The sequence below is a fragment of the Oreochromis aureus genome, linkage group 20, assembly GCF_013358895.1.
Source record: "Oreochromis aureus strain Israel breed Guangdong linkage group 20, ZZ_aureus, whole genome shotgun sequence".
Taxonomy (NCBI): Eukaryota; Metazoa; Chordata; class Actinopteri; order Cichliformes; family Cichlidae; genus Oreochromis; species Oreochromis aureus.
In genome coordinates, this window is record NC_052961.1 from 20,199,630 (window position 1) to 20,218,802 (window position 19,173).

The following is a 19,173-nucleotide window of genomic DNA, read 5'->3' on the forward strand; positions in this document are numbered from 1 at the left end:
TACATTATAGTGGTTTTTTTTTTTTTTAAATGATTACATGTCTGTGTACTAATTATGAATCCTAAATAAGAGGTTGACAGTAAAGTAAACCACACATATACAGACACATACACAAACAAAATCACACAAAGAGACACAGTCCCCCCCCCTCACTCTACCCTTATAATCATCCCCAAGCATGGCCTGCTGGTGGTTCATAATCTAAATTTAAACTATACCAAGGCCAACTGCTCCTCCAGTCACTCTGGGCTCCTGCTATTTTTCCTGGACGTGGTGGGCTTATTTTGTCAGAGGCCCTCAGCCAGGCAGAGAGGCCTGTGGCTCTGCCCGGGTGAGACCGACAAAGGAGCGAGGAGGAGGAGAAGGAGAAGAAAGAGGGTGCCGGGGGAGCCTGAGGAGGATCTGCTTTCACAAAGGGGAGACACACTGGACCTGAGTTTGGGATTTTACAATAAACATTAACTTTCACAGGAATTTGGAGCGTGTCTAAGGTGAAGGCATCAAGATGGCGTCGAACACAGAAGCGGCCAAGCCGATCATCATGAATGAAGAGGAGCTGAAGAGGAAGCAGAGGGAGAAGCTTAAGAAACTACAGGCCACTGGAGGAAACCCTCGACCCGCGAGATCTCTCTTCCTGTTCAACCTCAAAAATCCCTTCCGCAAAGCCTGCATCAACATAGTGGAGTGGAAGTATCCTTTAGATCTTTCAGTCACACACGCCTCAGACAACTGTGTGTATTTTAGAAGAAATTTCAGTTTAAATATTTCTTTGAAATTCAAGGATATCAAGGCATTATACGTGGCATTATACAGTCAGCGCAGCATGGAGCCCCGGTTTAAAAGTACTGACAGCAGGGCAGTGAATTAATAGCCTTGTTCACCTGTGGTCAGCATGCTCAAGCCAGGTCTCTTCCAAATGTGTGATGAGATGATCCCTGAAGTGTTAAGACTTTTGTAATGTTTCTGATCTGTATCAAAGTCAAGTTTGCAGCCTGTGGAGTTTCACCTGCTGTTAACCTGAGATCACCTGACAAAAGCATCAGGCAAAAAAACAATTAACAAGGTAGTCTTATTCAGCTCGCTCCTTATTTTTTTTAAATGTCCAAATAGTGACTTCAGCGTCCAAGTAAGAGAAGATGAAAGAGCACAACGCGGGCTTTTGATAGCTCTTGTGGCCCCTGTAGGGAATTTTCTGCTTTTAGCCTCATGGCCATTCCTGGATCCAGACTGGAATGAGTTGATCATACCAATCCAGTGATAGGAACCTCTTGTTCACAGCGTTTAAATGCAGATACACAGACTTTGAGTTTAAGAGTGACCACATGTTAAAACGTGATGATGTGTAAAGATCTGTTCTATTTGACATTTCGTTCTGGTATGTTGGACCACGTCATAAGTCATTTCACCGCCACAGTTTAATCACATTGGTATGTGGTTTGGTAACACAGGGCTTAGGTGCTGTATAGAGAGCCAAATTATGGAAAATTACTAAAAGTCTGAAGACCAAAAAAAAAACTGTCCTCGTACACAGATCTCAAAATTTAAAGAGCCACTTTTTTCTTTATTTCTTTCCTGGTTAACAGTGTGTTCAAATGGTTTGGTCATATTCTTGGGCTCTGCAGCTGTCCCATGGCATCACACTGAGACATCATGCTGACCTGGCAGGGGAATTCTCACAGAGAGCCCCCTATGGGTGAGAATGAAGCAGCACAGCAGGCAAGATTACATTAAAGTGGAACACTGCTGGCTACCCAGGGGGGCTGTTTCAGGGATGATGTTTCAGGCAGCATTTAAAGGCACTAGTCAGTGCCTACAGAGCTGCTGCAGAGCTGGATTTGTTACACTGAAACACAAACGTAAAATAACTTAGTCAGATAGATAAACTGACCGTTTTATTCTTGTGAAAGATTAAGTCATCCTCCCACTCTCACCCATTAACATCGTAAGATACTAAACATAAGACAATAGACCTTTGTGGATATTTTGGGGGGGCAAACTCTGATTTTTGTTGCTGTTTGTTGTTGTTGTTGTCACGATCCTGAGCATCCCCTTCCAGAACCTTTGAGATCATCATCTTATTGACCATTTTTGCAAACTGTGTCGCTTTGGCTGTGTTCCTGCCCATGCCTGAAGACGACACCAACAACACCAACTTAAATTTGGTAAATAAACATTGAGCCTTTTTTTTTTGTTGCATGTCACATGACTGTATGAGAAGCCAATGTGGTGAATGATGACTATATCGATATTTCATTTTCATAATATTCATGATACATAAAAGAATTGAAACACTAAATTAATCTCATGTTTTGGGGCTCATGAAGGCTCAGTTTTACCATCACTAGTAGATGACTGTGCAGCTCTGATCAGCAAGTGAGTGTAGTAATATTAATTTACTACAGCTTTGAATCAGTGACAAGCTGTGGGATGCCAAACGCCATTTGAATGTGTCCAGAAACAACTCGGTTCTTTATTTGGAGCCCCATCTGTGTCTGCAGAGGAACGAGTCATCGAGTGTCTCGTTCTGAAGTAGTGTAAAAAAGCTGGTGGCAGGTGGACGATGCTGATGTATGTCCAGAAAGATATTATGTTTCAGCTTCATAGGTGTGTGTTTTAAAGCTGTGAAACTGTTGGTAGTGTATTACAGGTCACAGACTATAAAGATAAACAAGGTGCACATGTGAGCAAAACATATATCTGATCATGCACCGTGCATATATTTGGCCAATGCTTATTGGATGTGTCCTATTGACACCAATGTTATGATAAATAGATCACTTTTTCTTAGAGGTTTGGCATTTAGCACAAATGTCAGCCATCGGTTACTTTCCTACATTAAGTCAATAATACTCCACAAATATCTTTGGGTTAAAGTTCATGTCAGTCTTTGTGATTTATAGCCATTTTACTTTTATTAGGAACCCAAATCTGAGCTGATCTCTTCATTGGCCCTCTTCCTAAATCCTCCTTAGTTCTCACGGTGCCATTCCTCAGAGGTGAAAATGTAAGAAGAGATGGACCAACCCCCTCTTTCACTGTTAGAAGTAGGTCAGCCTGAGTACCGTCACTCCACTGATGCAGGTGATACAGGAGAATCCGCCAATGTTGCCTCGTGTAACCACAGCCACGTATTCCAATAATATGATAGCTTGTAATGTTGATGCGCAGTAGCCTAACAGGGCAGCTTTCCTTGGTGAATTCGTTTTATTCGGGGTAACACTGAGTAAAAGCCTATAAATGTGTGTACACGCGTTAATGGATGCAAGGTCAGTGATTAGGACCAGTGTTTGCTGGTTCAGCTAGAGATTATTGAGCTGATTTAGGGAAAGGGAAATAAACTGCATGTCAGTTACAGTACATACCTCAAATGAATTCTCTGTATATAGTAACCATTGTCCTTAATGTAAATATGTAAGAAAAATTGTGTATGTTTCTGTTCTGTGTCCTGTGTACTGTTTGTTTGTTTGTATATGTGTCTTTTTGGCTGCTGTTACAACCAAATTTCCCCTTGTGGGACAATTAAAGGATTATTCTATTCTATTTTATTCTATTCTATTCTATTCTATTCTATTCTATTCTATTCTATTCTATTCTATTTCTGATTGTTAGGACTGGAAGTAAGACTGGATTCCTACTGGATTCTTGAAGCTTTATCATACTGTTGTCATATTGACAGCCTTTTGTTCTACAACATCTATATTCAGATCTATATATAACCACGTCTAGTCTGAGGAAAAATCCCTGTTCTGTGTTCCTGCCCTGTGTCAACACTGATAATAAAAGCACAGAGATGGGGACAATTTGCAGATGATGCTTTCATTCAGCCACTCACATTTTATCTCTCTCCTGCAAACAGTCTGCTTCATCTTTGTCTGACACATCTCACTTGCTACATTGTGTCAAAATGTTTCATCATTCACTCTGCGGGCAATGGCCCGTCCCTCTGTTCAACCTTCTGGAGGTTATGTTTAATCTCCATCAGTATGAACAAACTGGAAACAAAAGATAATGAGCTGCTACAATGCCAGCAACAGTTTTGCTGTTTTTTTATGCTGTTCTTCTTAGCATATGTTTCACAAGTCTGCCCAAGAAGAGAAAGAATTAAGCCTTTGCTGACCTCCAGTGGCTTTACTCATCTTTCTGTACTTGTGTGCTGCTCAGTCAGACAGCATCAAACCAAGCTCTTCTTTCACATGTCACTTTACTCTTTAAAAGATTTAATCAATCATTTAATACTTTATTAGAGAATATTATGTGAGAGTGAAAGTTTTTTGAAAGTGTTCTCATTTTGTTCCCGTTACTGCAGGAAAGTCTGGAGTATATCTTCCTGGTCATATTCACGTTGGAGTGCTTCTTGAAGATAGTAGCGTATGGGTTTGTGTTCCATGAAGGGGCCTATTTACGAAACTGCTGGAACATATTGGACTTTGTCATCGTCTTCATGGGGTAAGAGGATGTCTTAGCTGCAGGTAGACAGCTTACTTGTTAAGAATGTAATATATATCAAAACTGAAATATAATTTGATATACATAAACAATGTACCGGCTATGGCACTTACGGCTGTCTCATCTTTTCCTGCAGTCTCTTTACCTTATTTATGGATACTGTAAACATGGTGTCAGGTGTGCCAAAGGAGAAGGGTGGGGGGTTTGATATGAAAGCACTGAGAGCTTTCAGAGTACTGCGGCCTCTACGCCTCGTTTCTGGAGTCCCCAGTAAGAACCAATCCACACATGCTGATTCTAGATTATACACCTTAAATTCATCTGATACACTGAACATTATAGTCACGTATTGTGAGTCTGTAACAGTACCAGTTTCTTATGGCTTCTATAACAAACTGGGTTTATTTGTCCACTTGCAGGCCTACAGGTGGTAATGAACTCCATCCTTAAAGCGATGCTGCCTCTTCTACACATTGCTCTGCTGGTCTTCTTACTGGTCACTATCTATGCCATCATGGGGCTGGAGCTCTTTAAGTGCAAAATGCATAAGACCTGCTATTACAAAGGCACAAGTATGTTTAAAAGAACACTGAGTGAGACGTACTTATAGCTGGGTCTTTACATTAAGCTGTTAAACTTGCCCCACAGATATCTATGCCACAGCAGAGGGAGAACTGCCTGCCCCCTGTGCTCAGGCTGGTAATGGACGCCGCTGCATCATCAATGGCACGGAATGTCGGCCCGGCTGGGAAGGTCCCAACAACGGGATCACCCACTTTGATAACATTGGCTTTGCCATGCTGACAGTATACCAGTGTATCACCATGGAAAGCTGGACCAAAGTGCTCTACTGGGTCAGTGGCTGAATATTGTCTCAGATTCAGTGTGCAGTTTGCAGCCAAATAAAATTCACTGATTTTGACTGACACCCTGGATTTTAGGTGAATGATGCCATAGGGAATGAATGGCCATGGCTCTATTTTGTTCCTCTAATTCTGCTGGGCTCATTCTTCGTGCTCAATCTGGTTCTGGGTGTGCTCAGTGGGTAAGATTATCCTATTTCCGTAAATCTAACATTTTCATCTAAACAAAGAAAGAATAGAATAACGTCTGTTTGCTGTTTCACACAGAGAGTTTACCAAAGAGCGAGAAAAGGCCAGGTCACGTGGAGAGTTCCAGAAGTTACGAGAGCGTCAGCAGCTGGATGAGGACCTCCACGGCTACATGGAGTGGATCACTCACGCTGAAGTCCTGGATGCTGATAGAGAAGGAAAAGGTGCGCTCTAGAAAAAAAACAAACCTCAGAACATTTGTCAACAAAGACAATCTCCGATTACAACTCTTATTTTCTTATCAGGACTCCTGCCCTTGTCCAGTGGAGATTCAGACACAGACAGTCTGTATGACCTGGAGGGCAAGAGTCGAATAATCTATTACTAGTGAGTTTCCCACTGTGAACATTTCTAAATGCTGGCATTCAATATGAAACAGTAAGTGTGAGTTGTTTTTGTGCTTAGCCGCCTGGCTCGGCGCTGGAACCGTTTCTTCAGGATGAAGTGCCTGGTGTACGTGAAAACCAGGGCATTTTATTGGGTGGTGATGTTCCTGGTCTTCCTCAACACTCTGACCATAGCCACAGAGTACCACCACCAGCCTGAAAGCCTGACTTCCTTTCAAGGTTGATAATTTACATATATATTTCAATAACCAATAGTTTTGTGTATATTCCATTTGCTTATTCATTTGTCCATCTCTTCCATCATCTCAACAGATGTGGCTAGCCGGGTGCTGCTGGTGCTGTTTGTCATTGAGATGTTTGTGAAGATGTATGCTCTGGGACCCAGGGCATATTTCATGTCTCTATTTAACCGTTTTGACTTCTTTGTGGTACTATGTGGTATCCTGGAGATGATCATGCTGTCTGCAGGTGCTGTGGCTCCCCTGGGTTTCTCTGTACTCAGGTGTATCCGCCTGCTGAGGATCCTCAAAGTCACAAAGTAAGTCGAGATCACGTATAATATCCCCGTAGTATCAGCATAAGCTATTATAGCGTAACCCGTTGCCATTTACCACCTGTCGTTTGTGTTTCAGGTACTGGAAGTCACTCAGTAATCTTGTGGCCTCTCTCCTCAACTCCGTTCGCTCCATTGCCTCCCTCCTTCTTCTTCTTTTCCTCTTCATTGTCATTTTCTCACTCCTGGGCATGCAGGTTTTTGGAGGGAAATTTAACTTCTCTGACCACAGAGCCAGGCGCAGCAACTTTGATAACTTCCCTCAGGCCTTGATCAGTGTGTTTCAGGTGAGACCAGGCACTCGTTTCATAGGCTCTTCTTTAAACTTTTAAATACAAGAAGCACTCAGAAAGCTCAAACCTCAGAGGCAGTAGAATTTCAAGCATAATTTTAAAGATAAAAAGCATTTTATGATAGTTTGACTTTATTTGACATTGAAGAAGAGGTCAAAGATCCAAAGTAATGTGATATTTGGAATCCCCACATATCATTCCCTATATGCCTCAGATGTAATGACTGATTTGTTAAAACAGATTTTTGCGTTTAGTAGTTTAAATGAAGCTCATTTCACATTTCATTTCCAGTCCTATCCATTCATACATGACAATAATTAATCATTTTTCTGCTTTTTAAACTCTTAACCGTTTCTCAGATCCTCACAGGAGAGGACTGGACATCCATCATGTACAATGGAATCATGGCCTATGGAGGGCCTGTCATTCCTGGCATTCTGGTCTCCATCTACTTCATTATTCTCTTTGTCTGTGGAAACTGTATCCTTCTCATATGCTCACACTATTATTTTGTTTTTGTTTTTTCAAACTATGCATGGAGATAATGTTAACAGGCAAGGTTCATTTCTTTTCCTGAGCTCTTTGCAAACAGATATCCTCCTCAACGTCTTCCTCGCTATCGCCGTCGACAACCTCGCAGAGGCTGAGAGTTTGACTTCAGCTCAGAAAGAAAAGGCAGAGGAGAAGTTGAGGAAGAAGCTGCTAAGGTGAAAGGGAAAAAAGCAAAACCAAAAGTTTAAGCCAGCTGAGACAATCTGCTCGATGTAATTCTTTTCCTTCTTGCCGTACAGGGCGAAAATGCCTGAGAAGACTGATGAGGAGAGAGAGAGGATAGCTAAGAAACTGGCTGAGCAGAGGGCCAAGATAGAAGGCATGCCCACCACAGCCAAGGTTTCTGTTGTTTCTGGCTTCATGTCACTTCTTTACTCTTGAAATGCATGTAATTTTGCAGCATAAGTATCTAGAAGAAATTAACATCCTTGTTTTTCTTTTTTTCTTTTTTTTTTAGCTCAAAATCGATGAATTTGAGTCTAATGTCAATGAAGTGAAAGATCCATTTCCACCAGCTGATTTCCCAGGTAATACAAGAAAATAATTTTGAACCTTTCCCAGTGGTGTAATTGTAGCAGAAGGAGGTCACTAACTGCAAGAATTTGTTTTCCTTACACCAGCTGTTTATCAAGGCTGCTGTCTTGGCTGTGTTACAGTATAAGTATAGTAACCTGTCATCACAGTTAGACTCAGCTAATTCCCCGTGTTGTGTTTATAGCACACTCCCCTGGTGACTACCATATGAAGCCTACGGCATCATTACGGGTCTTTGCTTCAGGCTTTCATTTGAATATCTCCAGTAATCTGAGCCTTTTTTATGTATTGTAGGTGATGATGAGGAGGAAGAGCCTGAAATCCCTATCAGCCCCCGGCCCCGACCAATGGCGGATCTGCAGCTGAAGGAAGAAGCAGTTCCGTTACCTGAAGCTAGCTCCTTTTTCATTTTTGGCCCTCAGAACAAGTAGGAAACAGACCATCATCCAGCTCAACACCAACCTGAAAACAATATCATATCATAATAAATGTTGCAAACATTTACCTGTGCCTGTGTGTTTTTACAATCAAGGTTCCGTAAATTGTGCTACAAGATCATCAATGCTTCGTCCTTCACCAACTTAATCCTCCTCTTCATCCTGCTCTCCTCCATCTCATTGGCAGCTGAGGACCCCATTGATCCCAAGTCCTACAGAAACCAGGTAACAGCCAGGTGTAGGTGAACGAACTGAACAATTTCTGCTGGATGAAGGCAAATGTGACTGTTTTTTCTGTGTGCTTCTTTCAGATCTTGGCCTATGCTGATATTGTCTTCACATCTGTGTTCACCATTGAGATTGTACTGAAGGTAGATTTAACAGTGTAACAGTAGTAAAGAGCATTATTGATGGATCCAGCTCTAATGTCATGCTATGTTACATTATTGATTAACCAGCTAGTTTGTTATAATCTTTCTGAGACCGAAGTTTAGAGGGGCCTTCTTGTTGTACTGAAGGTCAACCACTTAAAAAAGAGTCTCAGTTCAACTGTTCTCTGTTTATTTCACTGACAGATGACGGTGTATGGAGCGTTCATGCACAAAGGCTCGTTCTGTCGTAACTCTTTCAATATTCTGGATCTGATTGTGGTCGGAGTGTCTCTTCTGTCTATGGGAATGGAGTGAGTTTTCATGATAAGATGCTCAAGTTAAATGAAAAGATCACCATTGTTATTTTTTGCTTAAATTATACTATTTTCTCAGATATGAATTTCAAGGCTGCTTTCTGCCATGTGTTCTTGTTGTGCGCAGATCCAGTGCCATCTCCGTCGTGAAGATTCTCAGGGTGTTGAGGGTGCTGAGGCCTCTCAGAGCTATCAACAGAGCCAAAGGATTAAAGGTAAAACACATGCACAGTTTGCTTGAGGCGAGAGCTGTGTGCCTGAGTGAGAGTGATCAGAGAGACTCTTTAAAAGTAAAAGTCAAATAAGTGGAAAGTTGCCTGATATCTATAAAAACTCTGTTTTCAAAATCTTACATAAAAGTCAAAAAGTATAATTAGCAACAAGTAATAGAAGTATAAAAAGTACTCATTCTATTGAAAAATGGCCCATGTAACGGATATTTTAACACAGCATATGAAATCAGAGTATTTGTTTATCACTAATACTGCCGTATTAAGTTTAGCAGCTACAATTGTAAAAACGTCCGGGGTTGGCAGCATTTTTTTAAGTGAGCCACATTGACTTGTCCTCCTGAGACCCTTAGTACTCATATGGGGACAATACATTTTGACTTTTCATACTTCATTAACTAATCATAAGTAGCAGGGGAAAATCAAAATGCATCCCAAACAAGAGCTAGATAAGTTAAGCAGAACACAGTGCAGGTTACAATGAAAACATTGCTAACATAAAAGAAAAATCCACCCAAATGCTATACCTATCCAACTAAATTTACCTTACCAATGGTTTTAAATGCAACACTGCATTGGTATCTCAAAATTGAGTGCACTGAAATTGAGTTAAGACCCACTCCATTCAGTTCCCTTCATTTCATTGTATAAGGCCACCTCCCATTGGGTTTGGTGGGATAATTTTCCTTTTCTTTGTAGGCCATATTAAGACAGTTTGCTGGCTTTGGGGTCATATTTTCCCCAGGTGTGAGTTAGGTAGTTTCGTCTAGTGGTCCAACCTTCACCTGCAAAGTAACTAGTAATTTTCTCTAAAAGGAATCAATAAATGTAAGAGAATATAAGTGTAAAGTAAAAGAAAATGACTGGATATTTTCAGATACATATGGATTTTGAGTGATCAATTAACATCATGTCTTTCACTTTTATGTCTAGAGTTCTCCTCAGTGTTTATTGGATTTTGTTTGTCTTATATGACAGCATGTGGTCCAGTGCGTATTTGTGGCCATCAAAACAATTGGTAACATCGTCCTGGTCACCCTGCTGCTGAATTTCATGTTTGCCTGCATAGGAGTCCAACTCTTTAAGGTAATTTTTAAATTCTGAACTAAAGCCAGGTGGCCTAAGATACCATAGATGTGATAAGTCAAAACTACTCTTTAGTAAATATAGAGAGAGATGTCTAACTGCTGAATTGTGTCACTTCCTTTCAGGGTAAATTCTACAGCTGCACAGATGTGTCCAAAGTGACTGAGGAGGAATGCCAGTAAGGAAACCAACATTCATCAGATGGCAGATTTCATTCCACCATCAGTCTGTTTTAACTAATGTTCCTTGTGTCTGCTCTCAGGGGATTCTACTTGAAGCATATGGAGAATTCCCTGCAAGACACAGTAGTGGCTAAGAGAGAATGGCTCAACAATGACTTTAACTTTGACAACGTGCTCAATGGAATTCTGGCTCTGTTCACCGTTTCCACATTCGAGGGCTGGCCAAAGTAAGCACAGAAGCTGTTTTGGTTTGATCAGCTGCATTTGTGATAAGCTTATTTGATGTTTTACTTTTACTTGACTGAGTGAGGAGTTAGGTGGAAAGTGACAAACGAGTATTTCCATTGACTGGAAATTTTGTAAGTCATTCATTTGACCATATCTCTGTTCACTGATTTATTCATTTTTCATCTACATTTGTTTGCAGACTCTTATACAGAGCCATAGATTCAGCTGAAGAAGACATGGGTCCAGTCTTCAACAACCGTGTCGATGTGTCCATCTTCTTCATTATCTACATCATCATCATAGCCTTCTTCATGATGAACATCTTTGTGGGCTTTGTCATAGTCACCTTCCAGGAGCAGGGTGAGCAGGAGTATAAGAACTGTGAGCTGGACAAGAACCAGGTACACTGAGATGAGGCAGAGGACAGTACTACTGGTAGTCTAATTATTCAAAATAAAAACATGTTGCAACTCATTTTTTTTCCTTAAATGTGTCTGTTGTCTGTTCGTTGTCTCTTCAGCGCCAGTGCGTGCAGTACGCTCTGAAGGCTCGTCCTCTGAAGTGCTACATACCCAAAAACCCGTACCAGTACAGGGTCTGGTACATTGTCACCTCCTGCTACTTTGAGTACCTCATGTTCTTTCTGATTATGCTGAACACTTTGTGTCTGGGGATGCAGGTATGTACATTTTGTTGCCTAATATATATTAATGGTCCTCATAGAAAATACTGAATGTCATTACTGAGTATCTTCAGTCTAGGACCGAGATGAATCTGAGAGATCCTGTTTTATATGCTTTAGCAGAACATCTCTGGCTCCGGTTCAGCTTGCAGGAGCTGATGACGCTGACAGACATTTTTCTGAGCAGACATGGGGGGGTGCTTATTATGTCACATGTTTTATGCTCTAAATAACTGTAGGCCTATTAAAGAGGCTTCTGCACATAATGATACCCACAGACTCTGAGTAAACTTTTACACATTTGCCTTTGACAAAACGAACAATACACAAAATAATCATGACTTGAGCCAAATACTTAAACTAAGGTGTAAAGTAAAGTTAAAATATATATATATAAAAGTCCCAAACATAAAATTAACATTCAGGTCATGTCATCATGCATGAATCTTTACTGATTATTCATAGATAATTGCACTAACAACATGTACACTGCAGTGCACAGCTTGTGCACAGACACCTCTGCAGGATACGCACCTCAGTTTCCTTTTAGGTTAAACATAGCTACTTTGATAGCGTGCATTCGAGAAAAAAATATTTTCCCCAGGGAAACACAGCAGCTCGTCAGTGGCTGTGCCCATCTTTTATAATGGAGTCTGTTGTTAATTACGGCCCTCGGAAATTCAATATGAACTGAGAGGTTCCAGACTATTTTTAATTTGTGTATTTGTCTGGTAACCAGGTATCAGTATTTTGTGTAGTCTTCCCAAACCATGAGGGTTGTTTGCGTGAGCATTCACTATAATTCTTTGACAGTTCATCACACCATGATGTGCATGTGAGGTGCTTGTTAATATATAAAAAAGGTTTGTAAAGCAGCAGAGAATGTAATGTGTAGACCAGATCTAATTATAAAAATGTCAGTGTGGGTCTAATTTATGTGTTTTTAAGTCTAATCCTAGTTTATCACAATTGTAATCTTATTTAAGTAGTTTAGGCATCAGTCCTATAACTAAACAGTTGTCTGTTTACAGTTGTCTGTTTAGTTATAGGATTGTTGAATGAGGATTTGTATTTTGTTAGTGCTAAAATATTTAAATATATTTATTTTCTTTCCTCTTTAAACAGCACTGTAATCAGTCGGACCACGTCACAAAGCTGTCAGACATTCTCAACTTAATCTTCACGGTGCTCTTCACCGTGGAGATGATTCTTAAGCTCATGGCCTTCAAAGCAAGGGTAAACGCTCTAACGATTATTATCTGGATTCTTATCCACCCACTCCCACTGCCTAATGTGTCAGTATGCTTCACCTGTCTGTGCAGGGTTACTTTGGAGACCCGTGGAATGTGTTTGACTTCATTATTGTTGTTGGTAGCGTTGTTGACGTCATCCTGAGTGAAGTCGATGTGAGTACATATAAGATTTACGTACATGCATATTTTATATCAGTATTGAAGAGCACCATTATGAAGTGAAACCGCTTTGTTTGCTATATTAAGACATTTTTAGGCAATAGTGCAATATGATTTAGAATGACCACATGTATTTATTTAGTAATCTTACCCAGAAGCATATAATTGTGGCTCAACAGCTGATTGGCACCAGGAGAACTAGTTCCCAGGACATGGTCAGTACTGTTGTCGTCCTTTCCCACCTCATCCCATCCATCTCCTCCCTCCTTGGTGCCTTGTGCAGCCTGGGATGCATTTCCATCACAAAAAACACCATCTGATGTCTTGTGCGAGCACTTAAAAAGAGCACAATATCAAATAAGAATTCAGTGTTATATTATGTGGTAATGCTACTCGTGCTGCTCAGTGTTTCCTCTTGGTGATCACAGTTTTTATTTTTCAGTCATGGTTGCACTGCAATGCCATAATTTTTCCATCCACAAGCACAAGCTTGCAGCAGTTTCACTTTTGTTGAATCGAAGCCCATATTTCACCTGTTCCTCCCCATCAATCCCTCTGCCACCCATGCACCTCACTGCTCATCTGTCTATCCTCTACAGAGTGCCCTGGCCGATAGTGGAGGACTGTACTGTCTCCATGGCTGTGTAAATATCTGATCTGCACTGCTGCATGAGCTCTGCTGTGTGAGCACGCCACTAAAGTATAGCACTAATGTAACAGACCGTGTGTTGCTTAACCTTCTGGTAAAACCTTTCTGTTTACACTGTCTGCGTCATCTTACATAGCGAATATAAAACAAATCTCAAGGGCGTGGCTATATTATGTTGCAGTATGGCTCATACTGTTTTTTATAAACACAGCTATGTCTCAAGATTGTGTACTATATTGGTAGGAAGTATTAATCATTGCTTGACTGCAAAAAAGTTAATATGTCCAAAATAAAGCGTGTGTAGCTTGTCTACTTTGCATGAGTTACAAGCGGCTTTGATCTGAAAGCTTTGTAACTCATCAAAAGTGGAAAATGACTCTAATATTAACCCTATTTTGAAGTCATATTTTAATAATATTTAACATTATATTAAATGCAACACATACCGCTGCAGCCTCTCACTTCTTCATCTGCTTTGTTCAGGAGACGAATCCAATGCAAGTCATTGCGGTAAGCCTGAACTCTTCAGACATTTAAAACCAGTCATGTTTTTGTTTTTTACTTGAGGTTTCATTTCATGAAATTCCTTCTTTGTGTCCAAAGGCCTCTGAAAATGCTTCTGTTTCCATCACTTTCTTCCGACTCTTCCGTGTTATGCGTCTGGTCAAACTGCTGAACCGTTCGGAGGGCATCCGTAACCTGCTGTGGACCTTCATCAAATCTTTCCAGGTTATCATTGAAATCGTTGTTGTCGTGATTTTTTATTTCAAATCTCCATTGCGCTTCCGAGTGATTGCTTTTTAATAATGTCATTGTTTTCTGCCTACAGGCTCTGCCTCATGTAGCTCTGCTCATCGTGATGCTCTTCTTTATCTACTCTGTCGTTGGGATGCAGGTACAGAAAAAAAAACTGTAAAAAAAAATGTCACTGGTTACATTTTGCTATTTTTTGTTATTGATGAATGACACTGAATTTTAAATTTCATTGTTTCAACCTTTAGATCTTTGGAAAGATAGCATTAGTGGATGGTACCCAAATCAACCGCAACAACAACTTCCAGACATTCCCTCAGGCTGTTCTGATGTTATTCCGGTGAGACCAGGTTCTGGGCTTCAAATGTGTTTTGAACACAAAACAACATTTCATTGTTTGGTTTATGTTTACATATCCAGATGTGCCACTGGAGAGGCTTGGCAAGAGGTCATGATGGCGTCAATGTATGGAAAAAAGTGTGACCCCAAGTCTGACTTCCTGCCAGGAGAAGAGTACACCTGTGGGTCCAATTTTGCTGTCTTTTACTTCCTCAGCTTCTACTGTCTCTGTGCCTTCTTGGTGAGAATTCAACATTTTTCTTTATCTATTATATATAGTCATATTATAGGGATGATCTATGAAACGAAAAATATAGAAATGCTCAAACCATTGTGCATTTAACCACCTGTCTTTCATTTATTCAAGATCCTCAACTTGTTCGTAGCTGTTATTATGGACAATTTTGACTATCTGACCCGTGATTGGTCTCTGCTTGGTCCACACCATCTGGATGAGTTTAAAAAGATCTGGGCTGAATATGATCCCGAAGCTACGTGAGTGTGAAATCTCATTTCTTAACTCATTTATTTTCAAATAACCCTTGGGATGCTGTTTAATTGGGTATTACTCGGGATGTTTCTCTGATCTAACAGGGGGAGAATCAAACATCTGGATGTGGTGACGCTGCTGCGAAGTATTCAGCCTCCTCTGGGCTTTGGCAAATTCTGTCCTCACCGGGCTGCATGCAAGGTACAGAAAGGCATAAAGTAACACTGTGTGGTGCTTGCAAGTATGCAGGAGCCCATATTAAAGTTTTCCTGCTTTTTGTAGCGCTTGGTCGGTATGAACATGCCTCTCAACAGTGATGGCACGGTCACCTTTAACGCCACCCTCTTCGCTCTGGTCAGGACTGCACTCAAAATTAAAACGGAAGGTATGGTGTACCCAGACTTACATGTTTCCTTCACCCTCATCTGCTACTACTGTAACAACCCTCCGTTATCTTGAATCGTTCCTAACAGGTAACTTTGAGCAGGCCAATGAGGAGCTGAGAGCCATTATAAAGAAGATCTGGAAGCGCACCAGCATGAAACTGTTAGACCAGGTCATTCCTCCTATTGGAGGTGAGGCAGTAGTATATGTCATGTTTCACATTTACAAAATAATCCAGCTCTGAACACAGAGCGCACTGTGATTATGTTATGTCTGGTTATAGATGATGAGGTGACTGTGGGGAAATTCTACGCCACCTTCCTTTTGCAAGACCATTTGCGCAAGTTCATCAAGCGTCAAGAGGAGTATTACGGCTACCGTCCAACTAAGAAGAGTGCCTCAGGTCCAGAGATCCAGGTGAGCTGGGGTTTTCCTTTTCCGTTTTTGCAGTTCAGCTTACAGTGCAAGTAAATGTACTCTATACTGTATATCAGCAGTACTCAGCTTTATCTCACGGTGATATGTTCCTCTGTCCTTCATTTATCCACATTCTCCATGTTTTTCTAGGCGGGTCTGAGGAGTATAGAGGAAGAAGCAGCTCCAGAAATGCACAGAGCCATTTCAGGAGACCTGCAGAATGAAGAAGAGATGGAAAGAGCCATGGAGGAGGCAGGAGAAGAGGCCATTTATCAGGTGCAAAACAATGACAGCAACAATACGGTGCATTCGTATTCCCATTCTGCAGCACCTTTGTTATGGCCTCCTTTATTTGTTTTATTAAAAAAAAAAAAATCTTTAGTGGATGGAGACCTTTTTTTGAATTTCCATTCATTAGAAACCTTTCTGAAAACTTGAAAAGCAGTCAGATGATATCAGCTTAAATATAAATGCTAATACACAACATTTCGGTAAATCTGCCTTTACATTGTTGTGTATTATTTAATTATTAATATGTATCTTGCTTTGTATTTGCAGCGTTCGCACCACCTGTTTGGTAACCGGGTAGAGTCGTTCTCCACTGAGCCGGCTAACACTCAGTCCCAACAGGTGACCAACATGCGGCCGCTCAGTTTCGCTGAAAGCCAGCCCGAGTCCCCACCAAGCTCAGCCTCAGCCTTGGTGTCTGGTACAGAATTTTTCCCCACAGCTCCACCAAAGAGCAACACTAACAACAACGCCTTTGCAGAGTGAGTACCAAAGTGCTCTCCTCATCAGTATGATGCCATACAAGTGCCGTTATGAGTGATCATTTTTGTTCCCTCTCAGATTTTCATTTGAAAGAGAAGGGACTCCAGATGAGTTTTACAATCCTTGTGAGGATGAGGAGGCAGGTATGGCACAAGCAACGAGACATGATATGCCGCATATGTTAAATCGGAACCACAAAACAAGTCCAATCAAAGATGAAGGTCTTTGATAAGACTTTTTAATGTTGCCATGGAAAATTCTGGACGGATAATAACTCCAAATTAATAAACTGAGACATGAGCCATAGGAATGCTTCGTAATTGCTTATTTATATATTCATTAAGGTATTTATTTTACCTCTTTTAGCCAGCAGACATGCCTGGAACTTCACAGTGAGAACAGACAGAACACAGGTAATATTTTATTGAAGGTTGACTCATCAAAGAACAGATTATGCAGGCGATATATGAATACTTACCTTCTCTATGCAGTTCCCTTATGACCCTAACTATGGGGACAGTCAGAGTCAGAGTTCACGCACTGCAGCCGACCACCTCGTCCAAGAGGTAGGTGTCAAAGTGGCTGATCAGGTCTTCTTTTCTACTCTAATTAATTGCCACGTCTGACATCTGCTGTCAGGTTTGTCAGAGATGGGTAAAGTTAAAGCTAGTTCTGGACTGAATTAACTTATAGAATAACTGAAAGTATTGTATAATTGAACATAACACAATGGTTATTAATACAATAAAAATAATACTGTACGCGAGCACAAACCTGAATGTTGTTGTTTCTTTAGGCTCTAGAGAAGGGTGGACTGGTCTCCCTGGCCAGGGACCCGGGCTTCGTCTCATTAACGAAGAAAGAGATGGCTGAAGCCATGCACATCTCAGTATCTGACATGGAGGGTGTGGCTCAGGGCATCCTCAAAGAACGCTCCAGCAGCATGACCCCCGTTAAAAAGAGGCGTCCCATCCCTGTCCCTCCTCCTGCTCCAGCGGCGGCAACAGTGGTAACAGGCCGGCCAGATCCGGCTGTGAGGAGAAAGAAACGTCCAATTCCCACGGTTCCCTCCGCACGGGGACCGTCTGAAGCCGACTCCGGAGTGTAGGGACTGCCACCTGGATTTTACATGGTTATCATGACAGTTTTGTATTTTGAACACTAGTGTGTGACTCCAACTCACATCACTTTACCAAGCTTGTTGCTTCTTTGAAAATCTGTATCAGTCAGGATGGCTCAGTGCCTACAGACAGTTTGGATAAGGTTTCATGTTTTGGTTGAAACATTAACTGAGAAGTAACAATATATCTGATAATGAAACATCTAATACTTCAGATTTGACGAATTAATAAAAACACTGTACTTGTCTCAGAGTAAATGGATTGATGCACTTCTTTCTTTGTAGTGTTTGTTGAGGTTATCCATTCCATAGCCTTTGGGACAGCCACGTCAGTGAGCCGAGTGTCTTACTAATGAGGAATGAGGAAGGTCGGAAAGTGACCTGTGGTGAAAATGTCACTCAGTGAATTCATGCGGAAGGTAACTTTACTGCGTCTTTACTGTGATGCAGTTACAAACAGGACAATGGCACAGGACTCCACTAGGGGGAACCAGTGGTTTCTTTGCATTCAGGCCCCAAAATATTTAAGCGTCTTAAAGGGGCTTTGGAGCTAACAGTGCAAGATGAAGGCTGTGAAGCAGTGTCCTCTGATCTATTAGGATTTCACTGTGCTGTTAGTGTCGAACAAGATTTCTTTTGCTCACAAATGTTGTTATATGAACCGTGAGGGGAAACTGGGGTAAATCTAATGGAATTATTAACTACTGATCGAGCTATAATAAATATTTTATGAATTTCAAACACAAACTGAAGCAGTTGAGCAGTGCCTACAGTTTTTACGTCACTCTAACGCTACACATTTTGTGTTTCACACATAAATTCGTAATGAATAAGTGCTGGAAGAAGTTTAGTAAAGATTCATCAGCATACCTGGGGTATGGTTGATCTAGCTTGATACGTCACTGAAGCTTGTCATTTTATTCATAACTGTGTGGATAGGATTTTTGCATTGTTTCGTGTTTGTGCTTAACATCAGGTATCGACAGGACTGTTTTGTTTTATACATCATCCTCTGACCTGCTGTCATGCATACTTATTGTTTAAAATTATGGAGATACTATTAGTCTGAGTTATTCTCCCATCATAATTCTAAAGTTCTAAATCTGTGCCACTGAGGCTTGGTTTTACTTTGGTATGTTCACTATTGGCAAAAAAATAAATAAATCATCCAAAAAAATGTACTTCTCGAGGTTTTATTTAATGACTGACGTCTGACAACAAAATGATAAGTGTTCAAATAATCAAAACTAATGAGAGAAATATACTTGTGCAACGAGTTAATGCAGACACAGGCTTTACTGAGAAGCAAAGTGCACGCTTTCATTGGTGCCTCTGTAGACGTTTGTGTGAAAACAAAGACTATAAATAGCCTCGCCTACCAAAGCCCTATTCCCCCTTATGGAATATAAACTAGTGCAGCGAAATGAATGCTGCATTGTGGATCGGTTCAAACACATTCATATGAAAGCTA

General features: G+C 40.9%; 1 protein-coding gene across 1 annotated transcript; it reads left to right on the plus strand.

Annotated features, from left to right (window-relative positions):
- Positions 1-265: 265 nt before the first annotated feature.
- On the plus strand, positions 266-17,960 carry LOC116325819 (dihydropyridine-sensitive L-type skeletal muscle calcium channel subunit alpha-1). Its single transcript, XM_031746849.2, has 45 exons — positions 266-690; positions 2,057-2,162; positions 4,307-4,446; positions 4,583-4,716; positions 4,866-5,018; positions 5,095-5,300; positions 5,388-5,491; positions 5,577-5,722; positions 5,804-5,885; positions 5,964-6,124; positions 6,218-6,443; positions 6,538-6,745; positions 7,111-7,231; positions 7,344-7,458; positions 7,543-7,642; positions 7,761-7,830; positions 8,132-8,264; positions 8,370-8,499; positions 8,586-8,645; positions 8,850-8,956; positions 9,087-9,174; positions 10,168-10,275; positions 10,401-10,453; positions 10,538-10,684; positions 10,885-11,086; positions 11,206-11,364; positions 12,493-12,603; positions 12,690-12,773; positions 13,379-13,423; positions 13,912-13,938; positions 14,032-14,157; positions 14,258-14,323; positions 14,430-14,521; positions 14,602-14,761; positions 14,888-15,015; positions 15,115-15,211; positions 15,293-15,395; positions 15,484-15,585; positions 15,678-15,811; positions 15,962-16,087; positions 16,370-16,581; positions 16,661-16,725; positions 16,949-16,995; positions 17,074-17,148; positions 17,379-17,960. The coding sequence occupies exons 1-45, from the start codon at positions 506-508 to the stop codon at positions 17,688-17,690; spliced, it is 5,556 nt and encodes a 1,851-aa protein (XP_031602709.1). The 5' UTR covers positions 266-505; the 3' UTR covers positions 17,691-17,960.
- Positions 17,961-19,173: the final 1,213 nt, after the last annotated feature.

Excerpts from the sequence above, each read along its gene's own strand:
- LOC116325819 (XM_031746849.2), top strand. The coding sequence starts at position 506 with ATGGCGTCGAACACAGAAGCGGCCAAGCCGATCATCATGAATGAAGAG. Across the intron at positions 8,265-8,369 it reads ATTTTTGGCCCTCAGAACAA|GTTCCGTAAATTGTGCTACA; the intron begins GTAGGAAACAGA and ends TTTACAATCAAG. Across the intron at positions 14,762-14,887 it reads ACTGTCTCTGTGCCTTCTTG|ATCCTCAACTTGTTCGTAGC; the intron begins GTGAGAATTCAA and ends CATTTATTCAAG.